The sequence below is a fragment of the Glycine soja genome, chromosome 17 (assembly GCF_004193775.1).
Source record: "Glycine soja cultivar W05 chromosome 17, ASM419377v2, whole genome shotgun sequence".
NCBI lineage: Eukaryota > Viridiplantae > Streptophyta > Magnoliopsida > Fabales > Fabaceae > Glycine > Glycine soja.
In genome coordinates, this window is record NC_041018.1 from 2,056,952 (window position 1) to 2,082,622 (window position 25,671).

A 25,671-nucleotide genomic window follows, 5' to 3' on the forward strand; every position below is an offset into this window, starting at 1 on the left:
AAAATATAAATAAATTTATAAACAATACATGTGTGAGGTATAAATTTATTTTTCTAATGAGTGATTTTGTTCAATTATAAATTAAAAAAAAAAAACTAAAAAATACATAACCCATCGAGTAATTTATTTCAGACCAAATCATGTTGAGTCAAATTATATAACACCTAATCATATATGAAATTGATTCATCAGGTGATTTGAATCTGTTGGATGTCCTATTCGTAGGCTAATGGGTCCATCTGACAGAACCAAATCAAGTTTAATATCTATCATTTTTTGTGTTTCTTTAATAAGTTACTGAGATGTTTTTGAATGACAATAACAACTAATTAAATAAGAGACACTCAACATTTTATAATTATAACAAAATAAATTAAAATAATTTAGTTTCCACAAACTTTATATATATAATTAATATAAAAAAAATAACACAAAACTTGGATAATACTATAATTGATACCTCATTTATATTAAAACTATTTGAGTCTCATTTAAATATTTTAAGAATTAATAATAAAAAATATAAATTTTTATTTAAGCTAATGACATTTTGTAATCATAAAAACCATGAAATTAATATATTGGTGTTAGTAAATTATACGCATTTTGATAAAATGAATCGTTATTATTTTTGTGACTAATTTTTTTTTTTTTTGCTGTTGTAACTAATAATTTTAAGACACTAAAAAATGTAACTTCATAGTATTTTTTAATTTTATTTTCCTCATTCATTATAGATATGTGAAATATTTGATAATTGGATAATGATAAACATATAATTGTAAGCAAAATAATTAATGTTCTTTTAAATTTTAAAAATAATAGATAAATAAAATATCTTCTAAAAGTGAATAGATAATATAAGTGGAATATAGTATATTAATGAAGATAAATTATAATTTTGAAATGTTAAATGGAAAGCAAAATATTAATAATTTTTAGTTTTCCTTTCTCCCTTATCACCTAGTTGTTTTTAGATTAACCTAGTTAAAATATTTACAAACAATCTATTTCTCTTACTCCTTGTTTACAGCAAACTTTTTCTTTTGTCCCGACACACGTCTTTGGTGTATTAGGCGGAAGACTAATTTTACTTATAATATTATAATTATTGTTTTTACATATGATCAAAATTAAATAAATAATTTTCTGTTAAATTAAATTACAGCTCCCACAACATAAATATATATTGCTTAACCACTTTGTCAATCTATTGAATCCTACATTAACCTTTTTAAAATGTGTACAAACTATTATAACATTTTTTTATCATTTTTTAATTGGTGTCACAACACTATATTTTTGTATGCAATTATTTTGCATTCTTACATTTTTATTGTGCCGATACATATATCTTAACTTTTTTTTATGTTATTCTCATTTTTTTTATGTTATTCTTTTAAGGTTTAACATTCACAGCGATATATGGAGTATACGTAGACATATTGTAGAATGATAAAAAAAAAATCTTTGAATTTGATGGGTGCTTTGCAATCATAAGTAACACTTTATCTTTCTTCATTTTAACCATTCAACCTGTATCATGCTTGTGACGTTTCAATAATTTCTTCATCATTTTGAAATATAAAATGGTAGCATGACCATTTTCCCCCATTTTTACATTCAAAGACATTGTTGATTTTTGTTAACTAAATATATCGTTTTTCCATTCAAACGAAAACTCTTTGATTCTAAAAGATTATAGCCAAAAGTTTTGGGAGTTATTTTTTTAATAAATTAAGGCAATGAAAGGGATTAGGGGAGGGAAACTCCAACTAGATTGGGGTCCTCCTTCAATTTTTTAACTCGCGAATATGCTCTCTATTTTTTTCACTTTTTTTTTTTGTCTAATTACATTTTAGAAAAATTACAAATTTAGTCCAATTCTTAATTCTGTATATTTTTTTTCTTTTATCTCTTACATTATTATACTAATATAACACTTTAATTTTTTTATCTGGTTTCTATTTCGAATAATTATAAACTTTGATTTTTCCATTTTCCTAACTCAACTAAGTTGTGAGTTTTATAAATAGTCCAACAAATTTTGTCGTTCATACTTTGACTAGGATATCAATTTTGTATGCCATGATATTAACCTAAAAACTTTATTTAAAAAAACTTTAATTAACCTTTAATAAGCTCTTTATTTCATATTCAATGGTATTAAAAAAAAACTCTTTTTTTAAATCTAAAAACTTTTAATTAACCTAAAAGTGACCATGATATTAATACCAAATAATTCTGTCAAAATTGGTGATTAATTTTTATCAAGAACATCAAACATACATAAGATAAATATTTTATTTCAAACATAATTTATTTGATATTTAATCACCAACTAAATTTGAATCTTGAATCATTTCTTAATAAACATAAATCAATAACCCTTGTATTAAATGTAACTTGCAAGATTGATACTACCAAGATACACGTTTCCCAACTTGCTCCATTTGTAGTTTTGTGTTGTTTTTTGTGGAAGGTTTTTATCAGCTTCCTTTTTGGTAAGGGACTAAGGGGGACCAGGGGTGCCATGGGTAATTTTGGATTGCGAACATCTTTATCTCTGATTAAGCTTGCAATTGAACTATATTACTATTTCATTACTCCTAGAAAAATAACTAGTAATTCAGCAAAAAAAGAGTTATGGAAAAACTATGTTAATGAATATGTTTCTTTTTTTTTATAATTAAAGATTGTGTTTATAGTACTGTTATAAGTTATAACTGAAAATTATTTCATTATATGATTGTATATAGTTTTTGTTAAAGGGAATATAATTTCATTAAAAGATAAATATAATTATCTTTCACTTGACATTCATATTTCCAAAACAAAAAAATCTGTATAATTCAAACAATAAAATTTTTCTCTAAATTTCAATTTCCAATGTTTTGTTCCATTTCTGGTAAAAAAAAGTAAAATAAATTATCCAAAATTATATTCAATAATAAAAAGTGAAATCACAGTCATCGATCACAGTCCGTACGTACTACGTAACTCTCTAATTTTTTTTTAAAAAAATACTAGTATTGAAAGTAAAAAAAATAATAATAATAGAACATAATCTAAATTTTTTATTACAATGTGAATTTTTTAAACAATTTTAAATCGTCAAAAACCAAATAACGAAATAACATAAAAAAGAAACAATCCTTCAAAAAAAAATATAAAAAGCAACAACAGAACATTATCATGGAAATAAAATCAGAAAATTTAAATATCAAATAAAAAATAAAAAGCACATGTTTTGAAAATTTTAAACAATAACAAAAAATATTTTAAAGGCAAAAATATCATAAAATAAATATTTAAAAACATCAAAAATAAATATAAAAATAGTAAAAATATTACAATACCCCAAATAAAATTATAAAAATAAGTTTTAAAAAATTTACACGTTAAAAAATATTTTAAAGATGAAAATTACAATTCAAAAATAAATATTTTAAAATACTAAACTATAATATTATACAAAAAACTAAAGTAATATCTTAAATTACAAATAATACTAAAATATTTTTTGCAAATGAGAATTAACAATAATATTAAGAAGTTAAATAGTCTGAAATAAAAAATATAATATTAAATAAAATTAATTTTTTAATTAATTAAATATGAAAATAAAATTCAAATAAAATTTAAATTCCTTATATAACAAGTGTTTTATTTACTAAAAATAACTAAGAAATTATATTAATAAAGACATTTGTTTTATATATATATATATATATATATAAGGAATTTTATTTTCTTAATTATTTTTAGTAAATAATTTTTATGATATTACTTTAGTTTGTTATTCTTTGGAAAAAAAATCCAGATTCAACAATTTACACTTATTTCATCCAAATAACAACTTGAAACAATATTTTAAAAGAAGAGATCATGTTAGTCTAAGAATAAATGGAGTAACTTCTCTATTTCTATATTTTATTATTCTTTTTTAATTTAATGGTTCTAACAATGAATAATAGTCTCCTGCGTTTCTTCTTCTTCTCCATATCAGCCTTATGGGTGGTCATTCTCATTTTTTCTTTTTTCTTTTTTTATTTCTGCTGGACCGACATAGTCTCCCGAACTTCAGGTATACGGACCATGAATTTAGATGGGCTACCACTAACTTAAGCCCTTTAAAAAGCTTTTGCTATATCAACATCCTTTTTGCTAATTCACTCTCAATTTATTTGAATGCTTCTACCGACGCTCTAACAGAAAAAAAAAAAAAAAAACTTGTATAGAGGCAGACATTTTTCGTCTCTGAAAAACATATAATGGTTATTTTTCAATCTTATATTAAAATGGGGATTAAACAATCTTATATTAGTTATTTTTTTTTATTGCATATAGTTAATAAAATACTATTTATAATGATTTCAATCTCTTACTATTTCTTTCGTTTTTAAGCAGATATAGATCCAGAAAAATCATCAAAGGAAGGTTGAATATTTTTTTTGAAATTTAATTATTTAAATATCTAAATTCTAATAAATAAATATTTAATAAATAATGAATTTTATAAAATTCTTTATTATTTTTACACGTAAAATTAAAATTATTATTTTTATTTCAAATGATACAATAAGAACATATATTTGTTTATATTTTTTTCAAATTTAAAATAATTTTTGTCTCACAATAACATTAACAATCAAACATTACTCGCACAGTAAAAAAGGAATAAACACATCAAATAGAATAATAACTAAAAATAATCAAATTTCCTAATTAGTATAATATATATATGGTTAGATTATAATTAGTAGCAATATACATTATTAAAATATTAGTATTTTTTCAATATTAAAAAAATTAGCATATAATCAATTATAACAAGTATTAATTATCAGATTTATTAATTAATATTTTTTTATTGAAAGTAGTAACGTATACATATATTATTAATTGGTGTATATTATTATACACTAACTAGTATATATTATTTAATTTTAGTTTTATTAGAAATAGTATATTTATTATTATATATTGTTAATAATATATTTTTTCGCATAAAATATATTATTATGTAATTAAAAGGAGTTTGAGGGAGGGGGATTAAAGTCCCTGGATGCCCCCTCTCTGATTTAAAGACATAAATATTGATGCACTCTATATAGGTAATTGACTTTGATTTTTAATGAATGGTTAAGATGATATGATAGTAAAACTATGTTACTATATATAAAAAATATAGAGATGGATAAATATCCGTCTCTCATATATTAGAATTTTTAATTTCATTTAAGTGGTAACTAGATACAAATTTGTTGACAATCATCTGACACCAAAGAGTTGATACGGATATTGGAATGAAAATACATAAAGTGGACATATCCGTGTCTTTTTTTTTTTTTTCATCCGTCTGATAGATCTAAATTCCGTCTTTAAATAAAACTTTTCCAGTAGTGACATGTTTAGGGATTAATAGTGTTTGATATAAAACATAAAAAGAATAGGGATTTTTATGGTTGAATTTTTTGGTTGGAAAAATTAAATATGAATAAATTGTATTTAATTGGTTAGGTTTAGTTTGGTTTGAATTAATGAACAGGTTAAAATAAAAAATAAATCAATTATTATATTTTTCATATTTTAATCTCTTATGTTTGTCTATTTTGTATAAAATTTTAATATATATATATATATATATATATATATATATATATATAAATTAAAGGTAAAATATCAATTGTTATTTAATGACTAAATATTTATTCTAGTTATAATATTTTTTTATAATTATCACTTTGTATATTTCATAACTTTTTACTATAACATGTGATAAAAAAAAATTACATAATTAGTATGAGCAAATTAAGACACTTGCTAACACTAGATAAGATCACAATAAAATCAAAATGAAGAAGAAATTAAAGTTTAAAAACAATTGTTTGGGTCATCAAGTTGGTTCGTAATAGAAAGTATAGATCCAATAACTGAATCAATTATAATTTGCTTGGTTCGAATTTAAAATGAAATAAATCAATTAACCAAACCAATTTAACTGGTTTTATTTGGATTATTGAATTTAACGAGTCAATTCGATGAACACTCTTAAATCTTAATAAAGAGATTTATGTATAGTTTAATTTTTATATATTATAAGTGTAAATATCGTAAAAAAAATTGTATTATCAACCAATTACATATATATATATAATTAAATTGTATCGGTGAAACTTAAATAATTATTATATCATTTTATAATGTGATATGGAATATAATTTTTATCGATCTAATCATTAAATTATATCTACATATTATAAAGATTATCTATGTGAAATATTATTAAAATTAAAAAATAATAAAATAATTAAATGATCCATATTTTTGTATATTTTGAAAAATTTTATATTATGTGGATTTTAATTTATATAAATGCAGTAATAATTAATATAAAATTTTGTATATATAATCTAAATAAAACGAACTTTCGATCCAACAATCGATTTTAAGAAAATATTAACGAGTAATGATTTCTTTTCGCTAAAGCTTAAAATAATTTTATGTTTCCAATGAATGAATGTGAATTTACCCGATCACGTGTGTTAGACTGTAATATACAACAGAAAAAATAATGTGAAAAAAGCAACAAGAAATGTGATCTTACAATTTAGTAAACTGTCACTGTAACCACTTAATCACTTTCAATTCCTATATATGATTTCACTATTAAAAAAGTTATTCCACAAACATTGTTTAATTCAAAAGATATTTGACTCTGTTACAATGTTATATATGCGACTAATATCTATCCTTTGGGTAGGCATACCAACATGTGGTCCTCACCACGATTCATCAGTTTGAGAAATTGTAGTTTAATGCTTGCTAGCCTATTTTGGTGCTAAATTTTTAAGCCGTGCGTGCACTTTGTTCCAAAGCTTTCTTCTTATTTTATATTCAAATATATCAACATTGAGTTATATACGTACATTTCAGTAAAAAAAAAATCAACATTGAGTTATACAGTTTATAAGAGAGAAGAAATCATAATGTATCGTCATTTTAAAGAAAATTAAATAGATACTTGTTTTTTGTACAAAAAACAAATAGATACTTGATAAATAAGAAAGTATCTGGAGGTCATTTTCTAATTAAAATAATTGCACTATTTTATCCAGAGAAGTGGTTTATTTTTAGGTTTGGAGAAATATTTTCATGATTATTATTCTTTAAAATATGATATCTGTGACTACTTTTTTTTAAAAAAAAAAAGAATGTGTAATTTTTTTTATACGAAGAATATGTGTAATTAGAAATTCATCAAATTCTTGAAAATAATTAAAATGTGAGGTAATATATTCGATTTACTTTAGAACAAATATCTTTAGATTGATACCGAAACCCAAATAAAATTCCTATGGATAATACTTAACAAAGCTATTTTTTTGACGCAGTTGTATTTAACAAGCTTCTTCTTTTAAACAACACAATCGCATACATAAAACTTAAACTCAAAACCAATAATTAAATTAGAATAATTTTGTATCCCTTTATGTGTTTGATACTTTATTGACTATATTACTAAAATTAATTGGAAGTTGAAAAATTAATGTATTAAATTATATAAGTGTTTATTAAAAATAACTATTGAGTAACTAAAATATAAAACGATAAAAAATAATAAAATTATGATTTATATAAAAAGAAAAATATTTTTTTGATAAATTTATTAAAAATAAAAAAAAATAAAAAAGATAGAAATTATATTCTATAAGACATTTCAGTTAATTTCTATTTTTTTTATTAATAAAAAACTCATTTAATTATTCGATAAATAATCTTTTTTTAGTAGTTTTTAATATTTTTTGAAATATTAGTTTCTAATTTTTTATATTTTCTTTTACTTCTATCCTTGATATATTTATTCATTTTCCTTATTACATTTTTTAAATAAATCATGATTTTATTATTTTTCTTTCATTTTACATTTTTCATTTACTTTAACTAGTTTTACTTAATATTTTTAATTTAATAAGTTAATTTTTTAACTTTTAGTTATCAACTAACTTTTTAGCTTGCTAATTTTTCCAAACATACTCAAAAGTTAAAAGATTTAAAAAAAATTATTTCAAATAACATTTTAAAAAAACATTATAAATTACTTTAAAAAAAAACTTGTTTATTCAACCACCAAACAAGCTTTTTAACAAATAAAAATAAAAAATGAGCTGAAATGTCGATAACCTATATATGATATATAAATTTTTATACAATCAATTAATAAAAAATATTCTAAACACGATTTTTAAAGTGGTGATAACTTAAAAACTCAGTAAATTTATAAACAGTCATACAAAACAATTTATAATATAAAAATATTTATAATAAAAAATAATTTATATTATAAGTTTATCTTAATTAAATCCTACAACTTGTCTGGTGAAATATATGAAGTAGAATTTACAAGGTAAGATTTATTAATATACACGTGTTAGAGACAAACTTCACCGAATAACTTCACCCTGTTGTTTGCTCAGTCTCCCCAGATTGCGATCCAAAACAAATATCATTAAAGTTGGAGTCGAATCACAATATTCTATTGGCACTTGCTAGCACTTTGCCAACTTACCATTCAGGATTAGGCACTGCGCCCAACAAATCCACACAAACGCTAACGTAAACTCTATTATCACTCCAATAATAATGGATTACCTTGCATCTTACAGTTAAGCACAGAATAGAAAACTAATTCCGCATATCTGTTATTAACTGTTTATTTAACACACAAAAAATTATGTATAAATCAATAATGTTATATGTATACTAATTTAAACAACAAGTTTCTTATGCAAGAGTGTAACTCAAGTAATAATTGTGATTTTCATATAATATATTTTTGAAAGAAAACTTTAAATGTGATTAAGTTAATGACGGATGATTAATCTTATAACTGATATGAACTTTAAGATCTGTATGAGAAATCAAAGATGCTAATTAAGTAGGATAGATAGTTGAACAAGAGTGTTCCATCAGCACCTGAGAGGAGGTAGCTAGAAATATCAAATGTGGCATTGTACTTAACCCCGACAAGTTCACAAATGCGCGTCAGATAAGGAAACTTGATCAGTGTAGTCCATTGTCATTTTGCTTAAAAACAATCACCGCTATTCCTTGCCACAAGCCCCAAGGCAAAGTCAGTGAGTGAGTGAGTGAGTGTGTGTGGTGCATGAGCATTAAGATTTATTAAGCCTACGATGACTTCAAGAACCATCACCATCGCTCACGCTCAAACGTCTCCTCTATTTTAATTAATTCATGCTAGACATTAACATTAACCCATTAATAGTACTTGATTTCAACAAAGCAACCATAATAAGATGCCACAAACACCCTTCCAACTGTCGACAACTATTTTTTTTTTTTTAAGTATTTCTCTGTGCGTTCTGAGCAATAAAGCGAAAGCATTGCAACAACCACCATAGAGAAAATGCTCAGGTCTCAGATTTCGTACAGTTATAAGTTGGACCCCAAAAAATAAAAAGCCGAAAGGACATTTTGGCTTCATACTAGGAAGCAAAAAGGACAAGGGGCTGTGATGTCATTAACAAAAGAAACCATGGGTAAAACTGGAATGTGGTCGCCAAAAATTACAATCCTCCCATTTTCTGATGATCTCTTCTTTTTCTTTTTCTTTCTTCCTCTAAAAATAAGCACCACCCCCTCGGTTTCTTGTTCCTTTCCGGTGATGACGTGCCGTTGAGGTGGAAGAACTAGACGATGTGGGCCTCATGGCAGCCAAAGAACACTTCTCTTTCTGAATAGCTTCTTCCTCGTCGCTGAAAATCTGCTTGCACCTGCAATCCACGCTACAAAATGCCCTGTCCCCTCTACAATATTCATATTCCAAGCCACAACCCAAAAAAGAAAGAAAAAAACTCTAAGTTCAATAACCTTCTTAAACATCAATGAACAACAACAAAAGATCTAGACATTACAAGATCGATCTGAGCTTAGAGTGAAAAAAAAATAATAACTAAAAACATAAACGAGAACAACAACAACAAAAGCCGTATTAGTTTCATGGATCACACACGCGATGCTATATGATAAAAACAAAAAAAATAAAAGAGAGAGAAGGGTATTATATATATATATATATATATAATATTTGTTAATAAAAGGACTCACTCACTTGTACATGTAGATGTCTTTCCCTGGCAAGAGTCTCTTCCCACAAAGAAAGCATTGGTCAAGAAAAGTGGGTGGCTGAAAAAGAGAAGAAGGTTGAGGGGAGGGTTTGTTGTGGATGCTGCTAAGCATCAGCATGGTGGTTTTGTTAATGACTTGAGGTGTCTTTTTGTTGATGCAACTCTTCTGGGCTTCCAGGACTACACTAAGACCCACCATCTTTCATTCTATTCTATGCTTGCTTTCTTTGTCACACTTTAAATTCTTGGTGTTGGTGGTGGTGGATGAAAAAATGGTGGAGGAAATAAGATAAATAGAACAAGAGAATTAAGGAGAAGGAAAGAAATAGTAGCAAGAGTGGGTCCCCTACAGCTATAGAGCAGTAAGAAGGAGCGATTAGCGTAGGCAAAGATGTGACTGTTTTTGGTATCCAAGTGCCACGTAGTGGAGTTTTTAGTTTCCATTTCATTTTCGAAATATATTATTTTTATTTTGAGGGGGTTGGAAAATTGGGCCGGTTTTTGTCCTCTAGCGTTTAATGTGTTTGGTAGCAGCATTTTGGCTGGGGGCATGCATGTATCCATCCATTCCATTCATTCATTCATGGATCTACTACTGAACTTTTATCATGGTAAAGAAGGGGGGAGGGGAATGAATGACTGAATGCCCCGTCGCATTTAACTTTAGTGAGAGCTTTTAGGTGAAGCACTGCATGGGTTGTGTGAGTATCACTGCATTTTTGAACGTTTGAAATTCAAGATAGATAAACAGTCACACCTCTTAGGGTTTGTCTTTGTCTTTTCCCCCAACACACTTTTTTGCAACCAGCCAAAGCTAATCCTTTTACTTTTAGTACTACCATACGGGACATGGGGCTATAATGTGCATCCATCTTTTTCTTGGATTAGAGTTTGATTGAAATTATTTCTTGTTCAATGTCATTCAAATGTCTATATTCATTCAAATAATATCCTTACAACATCAAAATCTATATTTTTTTATTAAGGTTAAATATATATAGTTTAGTCTCGCAAATTTTCAATTAATTTGGTGCTTTTGCATAAAAACTTATTAAACCAGTTCATATACGTGTAAATGTACGTTTGATCTTTGCTACCATTAATTTTAAGAAATACAACTTTTTTACTCCAATATAGTTATATTGGAAATTAAAATTGACAAATAGGAGACTAACATTTCCACTTTATCAATCAGAGAGATTTTAAGTATTTCCTTTCTTCTCTTACTTTGAGATGTACTAGTATTTGACACACTATTTATCTATTTATGGTATGAGAAAAAAAATCTTACATCAAAAGTAAAGTAGTTTACCATTATCATTTTATTACAAATTATAATCTATGATATATTTTTTTAAAATTTTTTATTATTATAATTATCTTAAGTTCATACAAACGATAAATTATACTATTAAATATTAGTGTAAAATTATTAAATAATTACGAAACTCTTTTCTAATTAATCAAAATTTCTCTCTCAATTATCTTAAATTATTTTTCATTTATCTTTGTCTTTATCTTTAAATTAAAAATTACTTTTTAAAATATTAAAAATTAAAAATAATTTTATATCATAATTTAAATTATTGACTGCATATCTTAAATCTGATCCTATGTTATAAATTAAAATACATACCTTGAAGAATTTTTCCATGGGATATTTTCAATACTTCATTTTAGGTGCATTTCACACGATGCGTCTTTCATTCCCAAGCAGGTGACAAACCATTTTGCCTTTCAATCATTTCAAATTCAAACTATATATCTTTTTTTTTTAATCTCAAAATTGAATTTCAATATATTTTTAAAAAATAAATTGTGAATAATTTAAAATAATCTTATATTATAACTTAAATTACTTATTGTAAATCTTAAATATTATTTATACATTTAAAAATACTTAATAATTATGAGTCTTAATTATAAGCATAATTAAAATTTAATTATAACAAAATTTATATATTTAAAAATAATTATTATAACTTTTAATAAAGTTACCATGTATAATACAAAATAGTTTTTTTTTATTGATAAATGTTAATGGTTAGTTTGTTAATAAGAGAATTTGAACCCACTAGCTTTCTTTCCTTTATTTCTTTCGTCTTTTGTTACTATATCAATATTATATTTCAAAAATTAAAAATATTAGGTATTAAATAGAAACAAATAAATGAATAACACATTTCAGAAGTAAAAATATACCTAATTAAAGTTATCTCAATACAAAAAATGAAAAAAAAAATTTTATTGTATAAAAATGAATAGACTATTAAATAAATAATAATACAGAATATTGATGATGATGAAATGTATCGGGGAATAATTCCCGGCAATTGTTATCCAAAGAACCCTAATAGGTAAAAGCACTAGGCCATTAGCGTAGTATTACTTGTAAATTTAGATGCTGTCTTGTCTTGTTTCCTGATCAAAGGTGTTTTGGTATTGGTTTATGCTTATGGGATGATTTGGATCGATTTATCTTTGCAAAGACAAACATATTTTTGAAGGTCTTTTGTGGCCTGTTGAAGTAGAAGCTATGACCCTTCTTGAGGCTGCTACAAGGTGAGTTCCTGACTTGGATTACAAACGGATCATTTTGAATTAGATTGTAAAGTTGAGATCGATAGTTTTAATATTAGATATCCAGCTCAGTCAGACTTAGGAGCCATACTTAGGTTGTGCAAAGATATATTCTTTTTTTTTTTTACAAATATAAAGATATGTTTTATCAGAAGACAAACTAATTGTGTTACTGACTCTTAACTCGGGAGACATTAATTATTCTAGCTGTCAGTCTTTTGTTGACATTCCCAAATCTATTTAAAATCTCATAATATATGATATAAATTGATTTCCTTTCTTAAAAAAAAAAACACTTGTAAATTGTAAAAATATATGCAGAGAGTCTCTGCAGTGTAGTACGAAAGATTCTTTATATGAAGCCGGCGCCACCGTCGCTGTTGTCCCTGTCTAGCCGGATTGAAGTTTATGTTGCTTCGTTCGGTGTTCTTCATAAATCTTACCCTGGTCATGTCATGTCATTCAATTCACACACACAAATTGTAATTACTAATTAGACGTACACGTGTTCAGTTGTAAACCGAAAAAGTTTAACTCAAATATTGTAAATTTAAATAATAAAAACTGCAAAATTTTAAATCTGTTTTTTTATGATATAATTTTAATAACTAATTTATTTTTCTTTTAACTGAATATATATAATTTTATTTATAAAATTATCTTTTCACTCGTACTTATATGATTATATATGCATGTAATTATAATTTTATTCTCTAAATTACTTATTTTATTTTAGGGACATGTATTTTAATTTTAATTTTTTTTTATCAAAAAATACTACTTACTAATTTTTATTAGAATGATAGTGAGAAATTTGAAAATGTAACCTCTCCCTTCCTCCTTTTCCTTTCAACCACCAAATCAATTTTAATTTATTCATAAGTTTATTAGTTTGGGGTTAGTTTAAAATTGTTTAAGTCTCATTTTTTATTAATTCTTTTTATAAAACAAGTTTAATAAAAAGTGTACAAGAAACACTAAAATAATAATTATTTACTATTCCATCTGTTTCTTATGTGTCGTTTAAGGTTCTTATTATGTAAAAATCAAGAAAAATAATATTTTTTTATTCTAATAAAATAGTTATGGGATTTACAAATTGAGAAACCTACAATTTGCTACTTGCAAAATATCATGAAGAAAATGATAGCCAATATAGCATGTCTGACAGTATGAGTAGAAAAAACTTGATTAATACACAAATAAGTTGCACCAAATTCATCTAAAAAGGAGTGGGAGACTAAGGGGAGGCAAAACCAAGTTCTTGAGAAAAAAATACTTAACCCAAGAGCTTCAACAGTGGTTGAGGCAATGGTGCCATACTTAGCTTTAATAAAAGAACAGGTTATTATACATTATTTCTTGTAAGACCAAGATATCATATTGGGACCAAGATATATAATGTAGACCCTAGTTGATTTATTGCCTATTGTGTCACAGTGTCGCCATTCCAATTTGAAATACAAAAGGCTTCAAGTTTTAAACTAAGGTTCATTACTCTGTCCAAAAAAAAAAAAAAAAAAAGGAACCAAAGTTTCTTACAAGGAGATGCTAGATTTGAGATAACGCATTTTCGGATTTTTTATTTTCATTTTATTATTCTTTAATTTTTCATGCAAAAGTAAAACATAAAAATCATTGGTATATATTTTAAAACAATTCACTAAAAAATCAGTAATGATAATAACATAAGCAACAATAACAATAATAACCGTAATAATAATAACAAATAGTAATAGCAATTATATACCAAATTACATTGATAATCCTTACGAATAAAAAAAAACATAAATATTCCTTATTCATTATATTAATCCGATCTCCTTAATTATTTGAAAATATCCCATCATGTTACCCTACAATAAACGTAGTAATAGCAGTTATATACCAAATTACATTCATAATTCTTACGAATAAAAAAACATAAATATTCCTTATTCAGTGTATTAATCCAATTTCCTTAATTATTTGAAAATATCACATCATGTTACCCTACAATAAGGGTTGTATAAGCGCTACAAAAGTATTACTGTTATTATTATTATATATAGATAATTTTTTATAACAAATATATTATTTTGTTTCTTCTCATTTTAATATTTTATATTTAACCCCAAATACATACAGGGAGATAACTCAAATTTTCCCCGTCCTTTATACCTTTCTCTTACTTTTTAAAATCAAAACAACTTCAAAATTTATCATAACCATTTATTTTCTCCTCTTTTTACTTTTTTTCCACCATATTTCTTTTATCTATATTTCTTTTTACATCCAAACAAAACATAAGACTTACTTAAGAGTCATATAGTCTTACCTTATATAAACAATTTTCTTAAATAGAAATTTATCCCGGAACCTAAAATTTTAATTAGTATATAAATGGACTTACATGTTTATAGAGTTTACTATTTTACAATACAAAATGTCATCATTGATTAAAAATTAACAGTTTTAAAACTAAAACAAATTATACACATGTATAATGTATGATAAAATTATTAAAACCTTAACTATTGATTTTTCAATTTCCAACCAAAATTCTATATTTTCTTTTAAAAATTCACTTTAAAGTAGTCAGATGGTATGTTTTTATTATTCTTGACAAAAGTGGGGTAAATTAACTTAATGCAATTCTCATTACATTCCACATTTGATGGACATTTAGCATGTTTAGTTTCATGTTACAAATATATTTTTTATAAGTAAATAATTATACTTTTCACGTATTAAACGTGAATTTTGATTTTTCTACGAGTTTTCAAATGCACACTATTTACAAATCAGTGCCCACACCTTGGATTAAATAAGATATACTTTGGGGGGTGTTTTAAAACTAAAAGAGTACTTGTTGCATATTTTATAACACATATTTGATCATGATATCGAAAAAAAAAACATATATTTGACCATTGATTAATTTTTAAAAAAATTACAAATTTATTAGTGATGTTTATTAAATATGAAGCAAGACTCATAATATTACGTGAATTTCAGTAAAATTTAATCAATAAAAAAGAGAATGCTAAAAAAATCATTACTTCTTGCTAGCATTTCTCGAACTAGAAATATGTCAGATAAAAATACACCAAGACACTTTTACCAAGAACCCAAGTCTTGAGACGGTTCTTATTAAACAGATTATGAGTCGTTGCTTCCTGCATCCTTTTTCGGCTTTCCAATTTGTAAATCCAGAATGTAAAATTATATCCCGGATTGGTTATACCTTTTGGCTTGCAGAATTGTCAATCTGAATAAAACATATTCTGTAAAGGTGTAGGAAGCAAAATTTGAGGGGGCAGGAAGCAATAACCCAGATTATGATCGGAAAGGCCCAATTCTTATAAGTACAGAAATAACGACTTCTCTGCATATGAATTCAAAATGTACTGTCTCTATGGACCAACAAAAAATTAGTTTCTTTCTCCACCCTTAATTTGATTTAGTCCGAAATATCCCATAGTTTTTATATGTTCACAAACTCTATTTTTAGTTTTTTTTTAAACGCAGTACCTGTTTACCCAACTCAGGCCCTAAAACTTTTTATTAACCATGCTGTTTACCAAGTAACAATTCTCATGAGCATTTTTTTTTTCTCTGCAAAACTTCCTCCAAGTTGATTCAAGTCTCAGACTAGTTGAATAATAAGTGATAATGTGATATAGGAAAGAGCTCATCCGTTGTTCAACAATGCAACTTAATTTATTGGCGCAGTTATATTATCTTCCTTTATATCTCTATTCGAGATTGTGTTACCCACATTCATAAATGCAACCTTATATTATATCACGTCATATTTAAACCCAAAGTTAGCATCTTAGATTTTATTTAAACAGATTAACAATTTTCTACAACATCTTTCTATAAACCATCATACTTAATGAAAAAAAATGAACGCATCATATATTTTTGAAATATTAAATATTTTTTCATTCAATGATCAAATTGTGTGTTTTTTTTACAGAGATCAAATTTGTGTGTTACTCCGTAGTATTTTGTTTCCCGTGTATATATTTATCTCATAGGAAATAATCTCACTTGAGCGACGATTGAATGATTGTGATTGTGTGAATGTCTTTCAATGAAGGATTTAAATTGTAGTTCCACCTGTAACAAAAAAAAAAAAAACAACAAAAATTAACCCCTTCCACTTTAGTTGTTGTCGTAAATCAGTAGCGATAAGAGTAACAAACACTAAAACAATAATTTTGAAAATGTAGAGTTGCGACCACGGTGTGTTTTCATTTGGGAAAGTTGAAAACAAAAATGATGTTCAAAACAAAATTTGGATTCTGGACTCGATTACTAGGGAATATATTAGTATCCTACCGTTAAAAATTGTTATCCCTAATAATTAAGCTAATTATTAATGACTTAAGTATTTATCTCGCTCCAAACTGATTGAGAATTAATTGGTTAAAAAATATATATAAGATTTTTAACTATTTATATTTTTTTTATAATAATTAAATTAAACTATTCGACTATCTATATCTTTGAAAGTTAAGATTAAAAGACTCATTTAAGTGATGATAGTATCATTGTGATTACCATTAACCATCACAATAACATCACCACTGCTGCTATTATTTCTACTGCTACCACCAGTGTTAATAATTACTCCTATACATCATAATCAAAGAAATTCTGTGAAAAGTATAATGATGGATATTTATTTGAGAAAGGCAGGTCCGTGTTTCTTTCAAATTGGTACTTTAATTTCTGCCAAACTTGTTCGCATGTGACCATATGTCGAGTCTATTCAATTAATTCAAAAGGGATGTGTGATATGGTAGGGGAAGTAGGGACGCGTCACTACTCACTACTCACTACATGTATATTGGAATAAAGAATATGATCTTCAGTGGCTCAAGATTACTTCTTCAATGTGTATCCATATTAAGAACATCTAACAAAATTGCAACTAGCACATAAGTGGCAAAAAAGACAGTGATGTTTAGTTTTCTCATAAATGAACGTACCATAATGATATTCCTCTCACTCTGTGTCCCCGCACATGCATGCTTTTCAACACATGCTAGCACATGCATGCTTAATAAAGTGAAGATAATTAAACCCAAGACTAAACAGATTACAAAGTAAATCTAGCAAATGCTGTTCCATACGTATCTTCGCGAAGGATAGGAACATGAGGGAGAAGGGGAACATTAAAAACTTGACAAGAAAAGGTTCCCGAGTGTCCCAAATTTGCAAGGAAGTCAGCACCTCCTTATTGGCTTCTCCACAAACATGGTCAATGCCAATCTGATTTAGCCAAGGGAATATGAATTTCTCTTACCATATAGTCTGAAATTAACATGGTGGAATTGGCTCACTCACTCTGAGTATACAAAATGTGAGACATAAAGTAGTTTTGAAAGCATTATTTATAATGCTATGCAAAGAAAATCATAATTTATAATTAATCAATGGCACTGATTTTATTTTATTATAAAATTGTTATTTATTGTTGGTAAATTAGACATGAGGTTTAGCATTTTATTTTATTATAAAATCATTATTTTTAATCAATAAATGGCACATGAGGTTAATTTATATTTCATTTAATATTTATTTTAAAAAATATCATTGGTCCATTTTTAAAATTCGTGTTTCACCTGTCATCTGTTTTCATAATGAATAAGTAAAATTACACTTTTAGTTCTTCAGTTTATCTTCAATTTCGGATTTGATCCCCCTATAATTTAATTCACAAATTTGGTCCCCCAATTTTATAAATCTCTGCAAAATTGTTTCACCTGAGACGTTGACTGCCACGTGTCAATGTCTGAGTGGTTTCCTGTAAAGACTTCATTTTTTTAGGTAAAGTTGTACTTTTGGTCCCCTAGTTTTACTCTAATTTCGATTTTGGTCCCCTTATAATTTAATTCGCACATTTGATCCCTCAGTTTTATAAATCTCTTTATAAATTCAGCCAAATTTCATTACTGGAAAAGTTGTATTTCAAATTTCAAACAAAAATACCATTATCATACATAGGCCACTTAAGCAGTCGTATACACATAATACCGCACGGGGGAGCAAAAAAAGAAAAAAAATAGGGGATTATTACAAAACCTGTTAAAGTAAAAAATCTGAAAATTTCAGACCTAGGTTGGGATTCATACGTTACTTTTTCGAGTTGAACAACCCCGGAAGTGGGAGAGAGACAAAGAGTGATTTTTCTCTGGATTCTAAGTGAGTGAAAAACTTGCGATGAAAAAGAAGTGCGAGATTTATCAAGACCTACCATGTCTCTAGTACCAGTAGCTAAACCATTTAAAAGATCAATTTTGCAAGAACAATTTATAAAGTATAAAACTGAGGGATTAAATGTGTAAATTAAACTATATGGGGACCAAAATCGAAATTGGAGTAAAATTGGGGGATCAAAACTGCAATTTTACCTACAAAAAATGAAGCCTTTACAGGGAACCACTCAGACGTTGACACGTGGTATTGACACGTGGTAGTTAACGTCTAAGGTTAACGGTCAACGTCCAAATCGGGCTTCCAGGACCAATTTTGCAAGGATTTATAAAACTGGGGGACCAAATTTGTGAATTAAATTATAGGGGGACCAAATCCAAAATTGGAGATAAAGTGGGGGACCAATTTTACAATTTTGCCTAATGAATAACATTGATGTTGTTTAATTTGATCCATAACTATTCACTATTAGAGTTCCAAAAAAATAAAAAACCACTCACTATTCGAATCATGCGGCTGACATATATAAATCGATCTGTTATACTAATCAAGCACAAATTAGATAAACCTTACTATTACAATTACATATCAATTATATATCATGACACCATCTTCCTAGACCTTGCAAGGCTGCAAGGAAAAAAAATATATGATCACAATTGGTTATGTAAATGCACACGTATAATCACACACAAATACAGGGGAAGGATGTAAGATTTGGAGTGTGAATAAAAATAAATTTTCCCAATACTAGCTAAAAGAATCATAATAATTTTAGGTTGAAGTTTGCTTTGAGTAATGCCATACGCTTGCTTTATGGTCTATATTTCTTCAACACTAGTGTGAATCGGGGACGTATCTTGTTCACTTTTGGGAGTTGAGAAAGACAACACCTTCTTCACATTTGAGTGCATCAGTTTGGTCCTCATCATATGCAAATGTGCCACATGAAGCCTTTCCCACCAAGCATCTAGCCTTCAATGACTCTCTTTCCCAATCAGTCTTATATACCACACCAAAAATTGACACCACACATGCGATTTGTGCTGCCAGCAACCCATAACACAGACCAACCATCCCGAGTTTCCAATAGAAGGCTAAAACAATTGCCACTGGTGCTCCTACCAAGTAAAATGAGCAAAAGTTAATAACAGCCCCAATACCAGGCCTAGCACTTCCTCTAAGGATTCCACAGCTTGTGGTTTGCGGACAATTGGCTAACTCACACAGTCCAATTATAGGTAACACTGCCACGGTCAATTGTAACACCTCGCTATCACTAGTGAACACTCTCCCCCACCTTTCTCTTCCCATTGTGGTCCACAACAAACCAAATATTGAGCTTACAAGTGCTAATCCTATTGCCACCACCGTTGACAAATTTGCCCTTTCACCCTGCCCCGCTCCAAGTTCATTTCCTACTCTGGTTGACACTGATGCACTTAGTGCCGTTGGCAAAGTGTACATAAGAGACGTGGTTTGTATCACTATGCCAGCAGTGGCTAGAGCAACACGAGGGTTATCAAGGTAACCTGCTGAAATTGTCATCAACTCGTACCACCACCATTCCAAGCAAACAGCTAGACAACTTTGTATCGAAAATTTCATTAGCATACCCCATTCCTTGGCAATAGTACTAGTACTGCTGCTACATGTTATTATTAAATTATTATGTGACATTAGTAAAGACACGTGTAAGGACTCCTTGGGGACACGTGTATAGAACATGTACAAAAGAAGGAAGAAAAGGTTGCTAAAATTGGCAACAAAGGATGAGATAGCGATTCCCGGCACGCCAAGGTTAAGTTTGAAGGTTAGAAAAGTGAGGGTTGGAAGGTGTAGAAGAATGGATAGTAAAGTGCACCACAACAGTGGCCAAGTTGTGCCTTTACTACGTAGGAAGATTCGAAGAGGGTGGAGGAAGCTATTGGCAATGAGGTCTGGAATTGCGAAGCGGCAATAGAGGGTTGCTACTCGGGTTATGTCTGGATTCTGGCGAAGGCATAGCATGAGAGATTCGAGGTTGAGCCAAAGAAGAGAAATGGGGAGAGAAAATAGCAGTAACATGAGAATTGTTCTCTGCAAAGTTAGAGAGAGTAAGGACAAGTTTCGAGAACCGAAGGCTTGGGTGCAGAGGGGTTCCATGCCCATGGCTAGACCTGAGAGGACAGAGTAACCGGTTATGTTGGTCAAGCCTATGGCCAAAGAACCTCCGGCTAATTCCAGGCTTCCCAATCTTCCCATGCACACAACTAAGGTCATGTTTTTGAGGTAACCCACAAGACTCATGGCTGCTATTGGGAACCCTATGTCTGTCATTCTCCTTACTTCTTCCAATACCTGCATTCATGGTAAATAAAATACAGACGTCAGTGATCCATATTAATTTGGTATAGAAAAATCTTTCATCAACACCCATTATGCTATAAAATACCTAGAGACACACAACAATAATAATATAAGTATTATAAAATTTACGATGTAATAGGAAAACAAAGATAAAAAAATGAGAGATTTTTATGAAATTTTTAAAATAAGTGAATGTTTGTATATTATTGTTCTTTGGTACATCATATCATGGTTTTACATTGGCTGATTGAAGGTCATAAATGAAGAGTAATGATGTTTGTCTATCCAAAAAGGGATAGATGTAATATAAAATATTAATGGTTTTTTTTATTATCCGCCATGTAATATGTAATGTGATAGAAAAGAAAGAAAAATAAGAAGAAAATGACAGAAATAATTAGATATATACTTCTTGATCACCATGTCCATGTCTTCATGGTCCCATGCATATGACATTATTTAAGTTTTTTAATCTACAATTTATTTTTAATAATATTCCATTCCATTATGATGTAAAGATTAATTGAGATAATGGTAATTTCTCACTCAGAAAATAGGACATGGAAGAGAATGGAAGTGGATGATAAGTATTTTCCTAAATAAAACTCAGTGCACCACATTATTTAGTGGACGTGTATGTGTGTGTGGAAATCATAGAAACGGAGAAGAAGGTTGTGAAAGGATGAAATGGTAAATTAAATTTCTTACCTCGGTGACTGTCGGGTATGTCTTTTGGAATTTCTGTTCTGCAAGCATCTTAGACCTTTTGGCTAGTATTCCTTCTTTTTTGTTTTTTTTTCTTCTTGTTTCTAGCTGTTTGTGTTTGGAGAAAGAATTGAAAAAATTACGAGGAACACAAGGGGATCGATAGTGGTGGGGGTGTTTTATATATTCCTCTCCTCCGAAAAACACACTCCTTCAAAAAACACAAGTGAGCGGGACCTGGAGGAGTTAGAAATCGAGGAGAGGAAGCAAGAAAAGTGGGTGTGATCAGGAATTAAGCAAAGAGAGACTCTTTTATAAGGTTTCAAGGTGGTCGGTTACGTAGTATGTTCGTTTGCTAGCATTGATTGACAAGCTCAAAAGCTATAATATTATTGCTATTATTTTCTTAAAGAAAATGATCCCATCATCCCAAAAGCTTAGAATAACTAACTGTAGTTTTCAATACTAATCCAGCTTCTTCTCAATGGATTGTGCCGGAAGGAAGAGAAATATAAGAATAAAAATAATAATAATTTTTATAAATGATATGATAGAAATGAAAAAAAAAAGTAAGAAAGAAAATGAATGATATGTTTTAAAATGCTATTATGGTAAGAAAATCTATCTCTGTGACTCCTTTTTACTGGAACGTGATAAATAAAAAGTAGAAAAGTAAAATGAGCTATAGTTAAGTCGCAGCCAAAACTCAAGATACTTATCGATTATTTTGGAACTGTTATGCCACCTTATTGAAAGGTCACATAGATGGTATTCAAATTTGCATTGAACATGCTGAAAGGGATAAGTTAGTACTCCTTGTTGTGTATAGGTTAAACCAGAACCAAATACCAAACGGATATACGAATAACTCCAGAATGTACGAGGAATATATGTTGCTGCAATAGTAAACAAGAAGAATATCTTATTTATAATTAAACCGTGTCACATGTTAATCAATTGATGCTGTAAACTCAAGTAAATTCATATTTATGCTGTATTACTTATCCTCCTTTTTGAAAGGAAGATATTATAATATAGTTGTGCATGTGAGCCTGATCGACTACTGCCACTGTAGATGTACTAATTAGATCATGTTTGTGTATTTTGGGTGCTGATAATTATTCAATATATCTCATGTGCAATCACTCTCCGTATATGATTTGAGAAGTAACATTTCTAGTTACTTGACACGCTGAATAATATTGTGTTTCAGAATTTTATATAAAGAACAAAACTTTGGTGCATTATTTAATTATGAGTTTTTGATATTAATAATTTGTGTCATCATATTAGTTTTGATAATTATTTAATCGATCATATTAGTTATAGGACATAATAACCATTCTGCAAATATTCTCTCAGGCTTATGTATAATTTATTATAGGTTAGATTATTTCCTCCATGCATTTTTATGGTAAGAAATAGAACATAACTGTACACTTGTGTATTTGAGTGTTTACGAATCATTTTCCATTATAAAGTATTTATGAAGTACAAAAGGTTTTTTAAAAAACGGAACTATGGTTTTGCAGAATATATATTTTGCTATTAATTAATCACTTTTGATAATTTGTTAGTTTGACGTTACTTCAGTAAAGAATCACTAACAGGGCCTTTGAAACTAACAGCATTTGGATTGTGGGGACCTTCGGTCCACATCAGAAACCAGAGTCGAAAATTAGATTGTATTGTAAGCAAAAATTGCTTTTAACCACGTGTTTGCGCTAATTAATTTTTTTTCATAGATCCAAAATCACTGAACCGCTCCAACCTCACAAAACAAAGTTTCCTAATGGAGCACACAAGCCTTGTTAGGAAAAAGTTTCTATACCTAACTTGTAATTCCAATACTATGTCATATGTCCCCCCTACCCTGTGTTTTTGGCTTTTTGGGACAAAGCCAGAAACCTACCATTTACGTGGCTAGTTTGTACTTTTAAGACCAAAAGAGAAACTCTCTCTTTCATTTAGTAGTTTTAGAAAATGTAATAAAATTCTTTCATTTAGTTTCTTAACTAAATCGCTTTATAAAAATAAATTCATGTCACAGAACATTTTTCATCTTAAATATACACTCGACATGGAGAGGTTCTTATTAGTTGTTTCGGTAGTATAAAAATAAAAAATCTCTACTCCGTACCATAAAATGATTGTCGCCCCTGCTATATCATAATTTTTTTTAATTAAAATGAGAGACAATAATAACACAGTGAATTTTACCACTTACCAAAAAGTTGAAGGTGGCTTTCCAAAAATGAACTCATCATAGTGAGAACGTGGGTGGTGGGTAAAGTCGGAAATTTGACAAATAACGAAAGCATGCCATGCCTATAAACTGCATGGCTAGGCATATGTAACTTTTTCACCCTTTCAACTGGGGTTGGTTGACCATGTCTTGTTGATTATCCATTCGCTTGAAATTAGGAGTGCAAATGTTCTTTCAAGTTTCATGACGTTCATTTAAATCATTAGCGAACCCTTTAAGACTCTAATATACCTCCTTTAATCTATGTTACCTGCTAATTATCACCCTAAAAAACAATCATTTAGTTATTTTCCTTGGTTTATATCAGTATTTTTCATTAAAGATAATTATATTTAAATCAAATAAAATTACTATGTTACATGTTCAGATTCATTAAACTGAAATAACCACATTATATCAAGTGACCCAAAACGTTTATCCACTAAAATTAGGAGTGCTTATGACCTATCGTGCTTCATTAATTTAGTCAAGCCAAAAAGAATTTTTGACAGGTCTAGAATTAAGAAATTAAATTCAATAAATTTTGAAGATGAATCTAAGTTATATTTCAAGTCGTTCCAATGTGGCATATTCTTCTAAAAAGTATGACTTTTTAAACAATCTTGTATTAATAATACAATTTTTTGACTTATAAATGGTATTTTGTCTAAATATTATATTTCAAGTTTGATCGTTCCACAAATACTCCAACTAGAACTTCTAATACAACTAATGCAAGAGAGGCTTACTAATATTGGAAACTAATCTGAACTTTTTCCAACTCTAATAATGCGGAACTTGAGACTTCAAAAACGGAAAAACCCAACACGGATGACATATTAATATATTACAGATTAACTGTTATCTCTTGATGTCGCACTTATGCGGAACCATGCATGTGCAATATAGTTACACCAAATGTCTAGGAAATCCTCATCAACAACTATGATCCCCACACTTAATCTTGTCGATAATTTGCTCATCTGTCAACTTAATTTCATCTGCAACATTAAATTATAAGATGGGATTTTATACCTAAGTCAACATGATGTACAAATTATTATGCAGTGAGTGGTAGTACGGAGTGACAAAAACGCATCAAAATGTCATCTGCCCATGGTTTTTAAATATATTCATATAGTTCAGTGAATCTGATACCCTTGGCCCCATCAGGTATGGAGAAATTAGAACAACCAACTCCGTGCCATGACTAACAATTGGACGTTTCTTTCATCATTTTACAGTTCAGTTGAATCACTTCAGGATTTGGAAAAGACTGAAGAGTAATGAGAGGCATATCTGTCTAACCTATAATCAATTGCATTATATAGATTGATGGGCCTAGCTATCTCACTGTATCTGCTTGTTTGTTTATGTTGTTTTTCTCCTAAAAAGTTAAATGCAATTCATACACTCAGCTGAGATATGTAT

At 28.1% G+C, this 25,671-nt stretch overlaps 2 protein-coding genes across 2 annotated transcripts; both read right to left on the reverse strand.

The window, feature by feature from the left end:
• Positions 1-9,342: 9,342 nt before the first annotated feature.
• Positions 9,343-10,489, reverse strand: LOC114392798 (FCS-Like Zinc finger 15-like). Its single transcript, XM_028354022.1, has 2 exons — positions 10,136-10,489; positions 9,343-9,830 (listed from the first exon to the last, which is right to left on the reverse strand). The coding sequence occupies exons 1-2, from the start codon at positions 10,348-10,350 to the stop codon at positions 9,644-9,646; spliced, it is 402 nt and encodes a 133-aa protein (XP_028209823.1). The 5' UTR covers positions 10,351-10,489; the 3' UTR covers positions 9,343-9,643.
• Positions 10,490-19,426: 8,937 nt separating this feature from the next.
• LOC114393130 (protein DETOXIFICATION 55-like) lies at positions 19,427-22,336 on the reverse strand. The gene is made up of 2 exons (XM_028354393.1): positions 21,999-22,336; positions 19,427-21,281 (listed from the first exon to the last, which is right to left on the reverse strand). The coding sequence occupies exons 1-2, from the start codon at positions 22,044-22,046 to the stop codon at positions 19,806-19,808; spliced, it is 1,524 nt and encodes a 507-aa protein (XP_028210194.1). The 5' UTR covers positions 22,047-22,336; the 3' UTR covers positions 19,427-19,805.
• Between the last annotated feature and the right edge of the window lie 3,335 nt (positions 22,337-25,671).

Excerpts from the sequence above, each read along its gene's own strand:
- LOC114392798 (XM_028354022.1), bottom strand. The coding sequence starts at position 10,350 with ATGGTGGGTCTTAGTGTAGTCCTGGAAGCCCAGAAGAGTTGCATCAAC. Across the intron at positions 9,831-10,135 it reads AAAGACATCTACATGTACAA|AGGGGACAGGGCATTTTGTA; the intron begins GTGAGTGAGTCC and ends TGAATATTGTAG.
- LOC114393130 (XM_028354393.1), bottom strand. The coding sequence starts at position 22,046 with ATGCTTGCAGAACAGAAATTCCAAAAGACATACCCGACAGTCACCGAG. Across the intron at positions 21,282-21,998 it reads CATACCCGACAGTCACCGAG|GTATTGGAAGAAGTAAGGAG; the intron begins GTAAGAAATTTA and ends CCATGAATGCAG.